The 12590-nt window shown below is 34.9% G+C and overlaps 1 protein-coding gene across 2 annotated transcripts in view; it reads right to left on the bottom strand.

Annotated features, from left to right (window-relative positions):
• LOC123648582 (leucyl and cystinyl aminopeptidase) overlaps positions 1–12590 on the bottom strand; it is an 89217-nt gene that overhangs the window by 28672 nt on the left and 47955 nt on the right. For both annotated transcript variants that reach the window (XM_045566467.1, XM_045566466.1), the window contains exons 5-8: positions 6121–6241; positions 5268–5422; positions 3141–3254; positions 1586–1717 (exon numbers count right to left, since the gene is read on the bottom strand). In XM_045566467.1, coding sequence (XP_045422423.1) covers positions 1586–1717; positions 3141–3254; positions 5268–5422; positions 6121–6241 — 522 coding nt within the window. The remainder of the gene's footprint in view (positions 1–1585; positions 1718–3140; positions 3255–5267; positions 5423–6120; positions 6242–12590) is intronic.

Genomic DNA, 12590 nt, shown 5'->3' with positions numbered 1-12590 from the left:
GCAGTAGCTCTAATCAGAAAATACATACACATTTTTAGAGATGAGGTCTCGCTATATTATCCAGACTAAAGTGCAGTGGCTATTCACAAGCACGACCATAGCTCACAGCAGCCTGGGCTCAAGGGATCCTTCTGCTTCAGCCCCCCTCCCCCAAGTAGCTTGGACTACAAGAGCACACCACTGCGCCTGGATCGGAATAATATTTAATACAGCTTACTGAGCTCCTGATTTCCTTGTGTGTTACCAGTATTTGTACTATAATTCTCCGGGACAGTCAGGCTTGAACCTGGAAAACATTTCTACCTCGTTCTTTACCTGCCTGATCCTGTCAGTAAATCCTTTAAGTACTCCCCCCACCCAGTGCTTTTTATATCCATTGTTTTCTTTCCAATCTTATCACCACTCCTCATTTCAAACTTTTGCCATTTCATGCATGGGCTTCAGCAGATTTTCCAACTTTAGGTCTCTCTCCGCTTAAATCCAGTTTATAAACTGAAACCAATTTTATTTTCCTAAGTAGTAACTTTAATCAAGTCATTCCTCTGTTCAAAAGTCTTCTAAAGCTTCCCATTTTTTTATAGAAAAAAATGGGACTCCTTATGGTGTTCAGAACCTTCTACAACAGGGCCCCACCCTACCTCTCTCACCTTTCCCATGCTCCACTGTGGCTTCCACTACAGTCAAACATGTACTCTCTAAACAAACAATCCTTGCCCCTTAGTATTCCTGACTTTTTCTTTGCAGACCTCTTTGTCCCATTCCTGCCCTACTCCCCTCTTCCCATTCCTCTTTACCTATATTTTTGTTATGTAACTCATTTCAATTCCCTTTTTCCTCCAAAACATTTCCCTTCATTACCCCAGGCAAAAGTTCTCTGTACCACTCATTTAGCACATCTCTTATTGCTTCATAAGTACCCACCAGCTTCCTGATGACACAGATTGTATCTCACACATTTTATATACTTTTATCTCTCTTTAGCACAGGAATCCAATTTATTAACCAATAAATCTGATAGCCAGAATAAGGAGGCAAGTAAGCGATAATATTCATCCCTCCCCACAACACAAATGTGAATGACATAGATATCCCTATTTTTCTGTTCTCTAACCTATGGTGATGCCAGTGGGGTTTCTAATTTTCTGCTTATTCTTCACCCTCAAACCCAGAGTCTGTGTTTCTGACCCTGCAATTTAATCTTCAATTCTTAAAACCTCTTTTTGCTTACTTGTTTTGGCAATACTAATTTTAGAACATACCTCAATTCTAATTTACATAGCCAAGGCTTGCTTAGGACCTTCCCTGCACATATTCTACCTATAGATGTGAAGAGTAAACCAACTTTAAAAGATGTAGTGCTATAAGATCTGGTTAACTGCCTGGAATACTAGTCATAAAACTTAAAAGAGAGATACAGAAAGAAAGAAAAAAAAAAAAAAACTCATCACAAAAGCTAAGCCCAAGATTTGAGTAGGAAAAGTTTTTTAAAGTTTAATCTTTACAATAATCTAAATCATGCAGCTCACTCACACAGAGGAAATTAATTTGAAATCTACTCCAGCTACTTTTTTGTGTATAGCAATACCTTAAAATAGGAAAGAGAATCAAACATTTCTTCAATTTGTTCTGAAGACTGAACAGATGATGATATTGGATGAGATGAATTTAAGGAATCTTTCTTCATGGTTTTAAATCGAGCATCTAAGAAATCTTCATACTACCACAAAATGAAACAGATTAGAATATCATGAACAGCATCAAAGGCAAAGGTAAGTATAGTAATTATTTACATGGATAAGACTAATTACCGTTTCAGGTCATAATTAAAAAAATAACCAGCTTCACTAAACTTCAGAATATAAGCTTTTGAAAATGTAGTAATACTGTGACTTTCAGATATATTTCTTGAATTTAAAAATACAATTATAAGCTGGCCATATAAAAATCAGCATTGCCTAAACAATAACACAAGGATGAATTAAGAATATCTCACTAAAGCAAACAAATGCCAACTCTGGATATCCAAGATAAACATTCTAAAAAGATTAGTATTTTTAAAATAAAACCTGAAATTAAAAAACAAAAACTCTTCCTTAAGCTGATTTCTCATAGATAGTCCAGTGTTTCTAATAAAATAACATACATTTCTTTCAACTGAGGCCCATTTTAAATAAAATATAACTCTTCAACAGAAAGCATTCTTTGAGAGCTCAGCAGATAAGCTCCCCTAGAATATATATTGTAAGCTTTTAAACATTCTGGGCACCACCAAGTGGTGAAACTGTATATCTCATTGCTTAATTAAGTAGCATACACAGATTTAGAATACCTTGCTTAGTACTCTAGCTAAAAATTAATTCCTCCTACTTCTTGAAATTTTTGAACTAGCCCTACACAAAAATTTCAAAAGGAAAGTTCTAAGAGTATTTCTGTTTTGAAGCAGTCTTGGATCAGATCACCAGGAAGTTTAATAGAAAGTCATAGAATTTTAGGGTTGAAAGGGATCTTTACACTTTCTCACTTATTGCTTGAATTATTTTGTCAATATCTGTCGTATCATGGCCTAGTGTGTCCAAATATCCTTAAGTATAGGAAATATCTCCAGAGAGTCTAATAACATAGTGACAACACTATTATGACTCTCTATAATGAAATAGCATTCCAAGTCTTTAGAAAAGGGCATAAAATATGGTTTGTACCTAAATAGGGCAAATTATCACTATTACAGAATGCACACAGTGATAAGAGACAGCATTGCTACAAAATGTCTTAATTTTTTTCTCTTTATACACAGGATAAAACTGTTTTGTCTTTCCAACATTATCGAAATTTCTTCAAGCAGAAGGGCCTCATCTGTTAAAAATAAAATGTAGCAAAGCAATTTAAAGTGCTTACCCTAATGACAAAAATGTAAGATAATCTTACATAATTTTATCTTTCAACAAAATATACTAATAAATAAAAGTGTAATTTTCATTGTCTAATCTCAAAAGGTATAGGTATCAGCAACAAAGGTCAATTTTATTATACCTTTCTAGAAACATTTTCATTACTTAAATGCAAAGAAAATACACGACAAATATGATTTGACTATTTTTCCTCCTAGCATTCATAGTAGGCCAAAGAAACACTATACTTACACTGGAGAGCTCTTTGAATATTTTTTCTAAAGAGAAATACTCCATGAAGGTAGCAAAGCCTTCATTTAGCCATAGGTCATCCCACCACTGCATTGTTACCAGATTACCAAACCACTGTGGGGAAAAAAACAAACTATTAACCAACATGGTATTTATATCCTCAGGAATTTTCTAATAATTAGCTAAATTGTCAGCTTAAATGCCCATAGCTAGAGTACATAACTAGATGGGATCTTAAAAGTACACTGTTCTTATAGTAAAACAAACTATATTCAAACTAATTTAAAACTTAATAAAATTTGTATACATTTACTTTAAAAGTAAAATTAAAAATTTAACATTTTAGCTTAATTGGGAAAACAAGCAAGAAAGATGATTAACATATTTTTATTAGCATATTTATCAATTTAATAAACATGCTATATAGCATGCTATATAGGGAAATAAAAACATTTTTTTAGCCACTGAATAAAAGTGAGATTTCCTAGATAATGAAATTCTTCTACCTTCTAATATTAAGTTAATAAGATTATTTTCCATTGTATCTACAACCATCCATGACAACTAAAAAATAAGTTTCTATGTGAGAGATTTTCCTATAATCAGAGAGCCTGTACTTCATGTTTCTCACCAGTTGCCCGAGATGAAGACAGTATTTGCATGATTCAAACTAGAATTCAAATAACATTCTTTAAGAAAGGTGGCATATATTAACATATAAACAGATGAAATCAGAAAGATCTTTAAATATTTTCTTCTATGAGGTAGCAAGTAGAAGAAAAAAATAATTGGAGGCTCTTCTAAAAAAATGCATGTCAAAAATCCTTGAAATAAAAAGTTGTCATAGGGTATGCAATTTAGTCGGTGCAGCCTAAGGCTTATCTCAAATCAGCATCAAAAGGATGAGGTTACTAGATACTAAAACAAAATGCTTTTGAGAATTACAATAGCATATTTTTCTAAAATACTGTCTTAAAACCTGTTTCAGAGGAAGGCGATTTGTAAGTCCTAAAGCAATAACAGAAATATTCCCCAAGTGGTGACAGGTGGCCCCAGAAGTAATAGACCTAGAGGAGAGTCCCCAAAAGATAACTTATCTATATGACCCATTCATAAAAGTAAATAAATATGTGTTTCATATGACAACTTGTCAAAGTCTTCACAAGGGCTAGTCATTTACAAATTGTGTTCGAGGTAGAGAGTAAACGGACCAGAGGATGTCCTATTCTTCTTCATACCCTGCCACTGTCATGAAATCACCCAAACCGTACTCAACACTGATAAGCACCTATCCAGGGTACAACAGAGATAAGGTGTTGGGAAGAAGGGGGGTGTTATGAGCCCATATGATTTTCTTTCTTTCTTTTTTTTTCTTTTTTGAGGCAGGATCTCACTCTGTCACCCAAGCTAAAGTGCAGTGGCCTCATCACTGCAACCTTAAACTCCAGGGCCCAAGCAATCCTCCTGCCTTAGCTTCCTGAGTAGCTACGACTACAGGTGCACACCATCACGCCTGGCTAAGATTTTTTTCCTTTTTCTCCATGTCATATAAAGAGTACTCTTGCCCTTTTTTTCAGGAAATCCCTCTCTCCAATTAATACAGCACCCAGGTCCTACAGGAGATGAAAAAATAAATCTAGTGCTGACAACTACAGTTCAAGAGTTGTCAGAAAAGAGTGCAACTTAGGGGAAAGGATCCTTCGCCACAAAGTTATACTGAGCAGCTGGCATCTGTCAGAGGTGAAGCAGCTGTGCATTATTGAGGGGAAAAAGGAGATCTAGAAGAGACAGTGGCTCTTCAAGGGCCAGTGCTACCACTTATTAGCTGTGTGACTCTGGACAAGTCATTTAAGCTGAGTCTGTTTCCACATCTGTAAAATGTGATTACCAGCCACTTTGGAGCACTTGTGAAGTGAGATAACAATGTGCAAATAACTTAAACTGCAAAGTCCTATATAAGCAATTTGAAAGCATTTTCATCTGAAAATCAAATTTGTGTTAAAAAATATTGTTTTATTATGAAAGAAGACAATACTAAAAAAAAAGATGAATAATTATTAGCATCTAAATGTATTCTAGAACTCTACCTCTTCATGTATCAGACATAAGAGCCTTGGTTGCTAATACCTGATGGGCCAGCTCATGAGCGATGATTTTAGTAACCAGTTTTCTATCTGCCACTGAAGAAGTATTATTGTCATACAGAAGTGTCTCTTCTCGGAAGGTGAGCAAACCCCAATTTTCCATTGCTCCTGCTTCAAAGTCAGGAATAGCCACCAAATCTGGACATAACAAGAAAGAAGTGATCAACTTTCCCTCACCGAAGGCACTCTAGTGTTAAATCAAAATGTTTTACCCAGTGCTTTATCACTGTGAAGGTAGTGAGTTCTTTTTATACTGCTAACAAATGGAATCTTCCTTACTCTATTTCTGCGTGCTCCTCATCTACCTGACAGTTGAGGAAACCCTGATCAAACCTCTAGAGTCACTGTTGCTCTGTCCCTTAGTGAAGAAAGAGATATCTAATTGCTTCACAATGAATCAACTTCCTAGAGCAAGGAGGACAGAGTGCGTGGTCAATACTCTTCTATCTAGGAACAGCTCCATGTTGAACAGTACTGAAATCCTCCTGCTTTCCTGAGCTTCCACTACTCAGTTTTCCTTACTTGAATCAGGAATTTCTTGTAAGTTAGAATTAGTCAAACTTCAGATTAAGCCCTAAGCTAATTCCCATTTGTATAGCACCTTTGTAACAGCCCCACAAACTCTTAAGCTCCAAGTTCAGATATATTTTAGATTTCATGAATTACAACCTAAAACAAACCATTACAACCTAAAACAATTGCAAACAATTTTTGAAGCATTGTTTCTTGGTTTTCTTTTAAAATAACTTGAGTCAAATTTCTTTCTAAAAAAAATTAACAAAATAAATCTAGGTTATAAGCATAACAAAAAATCAGAGGGACTATTTGATTCTTACCCAATTTCTTAAGTGGATATTGAATTTCAAAGTAGTTTTGATAAAACTCAAGAAGCTTCACAGTTGTTTCTAAAGCATGATGAACTTGACTAATCTTTTCAGGTACAGCATATATAGAAACCTAAAGGGAAACATTATGCATGAGGTAAGGACAAGTACAATTAAAATGCCGTGATATTCAGGTGAGCACTGTCAAGACTAGCATATCTGATAACTACACAGAGTTGTACAAGATCTTTCAGGATAAAACTCCTGCTTATAGTTCTTTTAGCTCCCAAAGCATTTATTAAGTCCCTTCTGTGCATAAAAACATGTTCAAGAAACTTATTCCTTTATTTTTTCTTGAGCTAACCACACCTAAAATAAACTACTGATATTTTGGGTCATCTTACAGCAATTTATAAGCATTTGCCCATTTAATTTTATGATACTCTTCTCTTTCTCTCCCATTACCTGCCGTTGCCCTTCTTTACTAATGAGCTATGAATACTGAGAGTTATTTGAAGGACAAAATTAAATTTCATCTCCTTAGCACCTATCACAGTGCCTGGCATCTAGCAGGCACTCAATACAGAGGAGTCACATCTTAGCATGGAGTTTAAAGTTAGCACATAAGGCAGAAATTACACATTTGTTGAAATTACCCTGGAAAAACTTACTAGAGATCAACCATTCTCTTTCAGCAAGTACGACACAGCCAGTTTTTTTTCTGTGCTTGGGACAGCTTACTTTTTTTTTTCAGTTGTTAGCTTGTTTTATGGATCATGTGGTATAAAAAAATTATACAGTGAAACACTCACACTATGGGTGGCACATAGTAAAAAAAAACCAACTAAGAAAAAAACAGATTCATGTCTTCCATTGCCCATTCACTCAAGGGCACATAGAGGAAAAGGAAATGAAACCACTTCCATTACTTAAACTGCTATTCACTCTCTTTTTTTTTTTTGCTAAATGCATAACTTAAACACATATCATGTGACTAACAATAAACATCTCATTCAGTAAGTACAAAAAGGCAAAATTTAAACAACCGTGTTCAAAACAATGGGTTTTAAAAAGCAATATTTATTGTTCTCCAATTGGTTGAAAAAAGCCCTCTCTACTCACCTGAAAAAGTGGGATGTGAACAGGATATGGCAGAAAATAAAAACCTCAAAATGAAGATCTCAGCAGGTAGGAAATGGAAACTTATTGAGCAATTCATCATTTGGAAAAAGCACACTGGCAAACTCTAGCTCCAAATCCATTTTAGTTTCTCATTAAAAGATTAAAAAATTGTAAACAATTTCTAAGAAGTCAAATAGATTTCAACCATAAATGCCTTTATGTGAGGGTTCAATCTATAGAACATATACATTAATTAAAGAAAAATGAAGGTAACATGGCATAAAATTTAAATGTAAAGAAAAAATTTTTAAGTAAATGAACAAAAATTAAATTTATAGACTCTATAGTTATAGTGCTGTAGTTCAAATCTCTGCTATTTGTTTGACCTTGAGGAGGTTAGTTAACCTCAGTTTCCTTATCTGTAAAATGGTGATAAAAGTAGCTCCTACACTCACAGGGTTGCTATGAGGATTAAATGGCCTAACACATGTATTATTGCAAGACATAATATAAGTGTTCAATAAATGCTAGTTAGTATTGTTATTACAAATAGACTCTCATCAGAACTGGGGCGAAATATGTGTGACCAAAACATTTGTGGCAACAGTTACTGTAAGAATTAAGTATCTAGAATTGGAGTTAACCAATTAAGTTACTTTGGTTGCTTTCTAAAATAACCAGGGGTAAAAAATAAAGTAACTATAGCAGAAAGTTCTTCTCCCATATCATGTGGTCAAGGATACTTCACTAGGCCAGTCGTCTACCATCTGCAGCCCTTGGTACAGGGCTGTGATCACAGCTTATTGAATTCAGTCACCATCTGCCAAGGGAACTACAAGCTGATCCTGCTGAATGCGCTGAATGTGCGTATTTCCTGCATCTTTCCCCCTTCTACTGAAGTCAGTTTTAGCCTTAAACAAAAAAGCCTGACAGTCTTTTTAAAATCCCTATCATTATAAATGTGCCAAGATCACCTGGAATTTAAGGCAAGTCTTTATCATCTCTGCCTATTCTTTCCAGACACATATTTTATGGTATAGTCAACTCAATCATCCAGAAGATGCTATCCCAACAGAAATACCACCTATACCCCAGATTCCTCCTCAAACATTCTTCTGCCACACGTACCACCTGGCCACTCCCATCACTGTATGTGTAAGCACCTTTCCTTAGAGAACAAGTCAGGGAGAAAAAAGAAGTTCACAGGAAAATGAAATCTGACCAAAGTATCCCCTTTCTCATCTCTGGAAAACAAAGATTAGGGAAAAAGGTAGTTTGGTATTTTCTCTTCCTTTCTACTTTTCCTTAAAAAACATGTGTTATGATTTTTACTAGCAACAAATCATCTGGTAATTATAATTATCATCAAACTTGTTCTAAGAGCAACAGAAGCAGTAAGAAATAAACAGAGCAATGTAGCTCAGCAAAGAAAGTCTTGAACAGCATTCTGGACTTGGTAAGAGTACTCGAAACATTGTTAAATAAAAGTCAGTGGGCACTCAGGGCTTAAGATTTACAAATTGAAATTTTTCTTGCCACATCTCTTGCAAAGACCTTATGGAAGATTTCTAAAAACACAACTATAAAGACCCCTGGTCAACTCTTGGGAAAAAGAGTTCTTTAAGACTAAGGAATAACAGATTTGTTAGGTTTAACTTATCTCTTCTTTAAATTTAATAAAAATAAAAACTAGTTAACAAGAGGAAAAAAAAAGCAGAACCAAACCTCAACCCCCTAAAAAGCACAATAATATGGTCTACAAGATTTATAAAGGCAGAAAATATTGGAAGCCTCAATATTAAATTTCCTGAAAAACACCAGCCTTCCTAAACAAATAACAGGACACACACAAAAAGCTAAACAAATAAAAATAAAAATAAAAAACAAAAAACAAACAAAAAAACCCACAGTATTTTGATACGGTTTCTTTCCAGAATAACTGATTACATGAGACTTTAGGAGAATGATATAAATTGTGTACAATGTCCCAGGCTGGTAGAAAGATACTTGAGGTAGAAATATTTTTAGTGGAAATTTGAAACAAAGTCATGTTTTTGATGAAAATAAAATTATAAATAACTTCACACGGATAATACTGTTGAAGGTTCTGTTTGAATGCCAAATGTCAGATGTGTGTGGTCCACATCTGACTAGCCATGATTAGATCCTAATTCTACAAATTAGACTTGACTAAACACAAAAGCAGCAGTGGCAAAAAACAAAACAAAATAAAATCTCAAGACAAACAGATAGAGCAGTGTATTTCACAACTGCCCTAGAATTTTCTAGGTAATTCTGTCATTCCTGAAGGCAGGAGAGGTTTAAAGAATGATGAATGAACAGAAATGATGAAATAAATATTCCTTTTTTTTTTTTAGGTCTTTGACAACAAAGTAGTCTTTAATACTGAACAGGATACACATAAGAATCTACACTCACAGCTTTGACATTTTTAGTTGCTTGGTAAGATTGACTTTAGTAAGTAAGGCCCTATTGCCTTATTTCTGAACTTGCTAAATCAACCTATGGTCAAATAGTACAAAACAAAAGCCATCCTAGAGGTTACAACACTTTGACATAACAAAAATCCTTTGTTAGTCTCCAAGTTTTGAATTTCTGGTCACCATGCCTCCAGAAATTATTTATGTTACCTGGTTTATGAGGCACTATATTGTCATGGATAGAACAATTTTGACTATCACCTACTGGTTATATAATCTTAGGTCAATTACTTAACCTGAGACACTGCTTCCTAATAAGCAACACGGGGCTAATGCCTCCTTCTCATTTGGTTTACAAAATGAAAAACTGTTTATAAATGAGTGCCTTGGACCACTGCCAGCATGGCATATAACTCCATGCATGTTACAGCCTTCCCCATTTCCTAAGAAAAAGGGAGGAAATTAATAAAACTATTTGTATAATATTAATTTTTTTAAAACATTTACAACTGGGTAACATTAAAAATAATAAATATTATTTATATTTACTGATACGCAAGGGATTTTTCATATGGAAATATGGAAAAAAGGGAGTGTGCACTCTCTACATATGTATGGCATATATGCATGTGTATATATACACAGATACACATACGTGCCAGGTACTAAATATTTTATAAGAATTTATAAAATTTAATCCTTAATAGAGCTAATGTAGGCAATAAAGTATCAGAGTTGTGGAAGGTGAGATTTAGAGATCAGAGAGTAGTCTACCAGAGCTAGGAAACTGTGTTGGAGGAATTTCAACATAGGTAGATTCTAGAATACATGTTTAACCATGTTGCTTCCTAATACAAATAAATAAAAAGCAAAAAAAAAATACTCACCTGAAACTCTCTTCTCTCGATCTTTCTACACACATACAGGCGTGCACACACACATATGTGCATATGTGAGAATGAAATATATATGTGAGCAATGAATAATTCAACTTGGCTAGATGAAAGAATTCACACTGAAGCCATCAGAAATATGGCTGAATTTATAAGGAAAGTCTTGAATATTAGAATGATGAGTTTGAATGTAATCCCAGAGGTACACAGAAGCCAACACAGCAGATGAAAGAAACAAAGAGAAGGGGATGGAGAGAGGGAGGAAGAGAGAAACAGTGAAGAAGAAGGGAGGAAGGAAAGGAAAAAAAGAAAAAGGCAAGACTGCATACATTTTGAGGTACAATAAAAAGTGCTGGGGGTTTTATACCAATGACTGTGATAAGAACCACAACAAAGATGTAACTAAAGTCCTATGAAAGATCAGAGAGGGAATGATTAATTCTAGCTGAGTGGAAAAAAAGCTTCATGGAAAGGGTGGTATTCAGCTAAGTCTTGAATAAGAAGCAAACCTGACTCTTCTAGATTGGGCTCTTTAGGCTTTGTCGAGGCTGCAAACTCTAAATCAAGGGCTAAATCTCTGGTGCAACAACTGAAGTGGAATTAATTGAATTATTTCATATGTAGGCCAGAATTCATACTCTTTTAAAAGGATCCTAAAAAATTTTTGGTTTAGATTTGACATAAAGTCTTTCAGTCCAAAGGTGAGTGAACCATATTTAGCCTTACTAAATGTCATAGTCTACACTTACATTAAACACTCAGTGTGCTTCTTCAGCAGTGTGCCATCCATTAGTATAGAGCACAAAGCCATAGAGTGTTACTGCTGATAATCAGCCAGAGGACCTTAATCTCTGCCCCTGCTTCTGAGAGGTATGGGGTAGACATGATCATCTTTTCTTTTTTCTTTTTTTTTTTTGAGACAGAGTCTCGCTCTGTTGCTCAGGCTAGAGTGCCGTGGCATCAGCCTAGCTCACAGCAACCTCAAATTCCTGGGCTCAAGCGATCCTCCTGCCTCAGCCTCCTGAGTAGCTGCGACTACAGGCATGCCCCACCATGCCCGGCTAAGTTTTTCTATATAGTTTTAGTTGTCCAGATAATTTCTTTCTATTTTTAGTAGAGACAGGGTCTCACGCTTGCTCAGGCTGGTCTCGAACTCCTGACCTCAAGCGATCCTCCCGCCTCGGCCTCCCAGAGTGCTAGGATTACAGGTGTGAGCCACGGCACCCAGCCCCATGATCATCTTTTCTAATGAAAGAAATATACTGTTCTGAAGTAGAAAAATGATGAGGTTCAAGTATATTGCAATTACAATAAAGCTCTTTAGTCTAGAAAGGAACACATGCCCAAAGTAGCAGGATGCGTTCAAAAGATAGATAATTTTCTCTGGTGGGGATCAAAAATATAGAAACAAAATTAATGAATTCGATCATATTACTATCGTGAAAAATAATCACTTGTAGCTTAAAAAGAGTCTTTTCTCCTTCTATATTGTCAGTACATGAAAATGTTAGCTTTATTAGGTCTCTACTATGAAATTAAAGTATAAAATCCAATCAAATAATCATTTACAGACAGGTACTAATGACAGAAAAACAGAGCAGCCTAATTAGAACAAATGATCAATTTTGGCAAAACACAGATAAACCCAACCCTTAAGTTAAATAATCTTACTCTTACTCTAAAATAAAGAAACTCAATCAGCACTTGATTTTGTTTTTTTTTTTAAAAAAAAGAAGGATTCATCTAATTTTTACAACCTAGAGCTATCCAACATGGCGGACACTAGCCACATGAACACTACTGAACAGTTGAAACTTGAGACTGAGGAAGTGAATTTTACATTATCTTTAATTTTAATTTAAATTGAAATAGTCACATAAGGCTAGTGGCCACCATATTGTATAGCACAGTTCTGAAAGCTTTAGTATACATACATTGTCTTACTAGAATTCTCTTATAAAAGTCAAATTAAAAGAAACTTGAAAATTGACTTGTGGGTATCAAATTAATAACAGTAAACAACAGC

Source organism: Lemur catta, chromosome 12 (genome assembly GCF_020740605.2).
Source record: "Lemur catta isolate mLemCat1 chromosome 12, mLemCat1.pri, whole genome shotgun sequence".
Taxonomy (NCBI): Eukaryota; Metazoa; Chordata; class Mammalia; order Primates; family Lemuridae; genus Lemur; species Lemur catta.
Note: the sequence above shows the minus strand (reverse complement) of the source record. Positions and strands in the feature narration are given on the sequence as shown.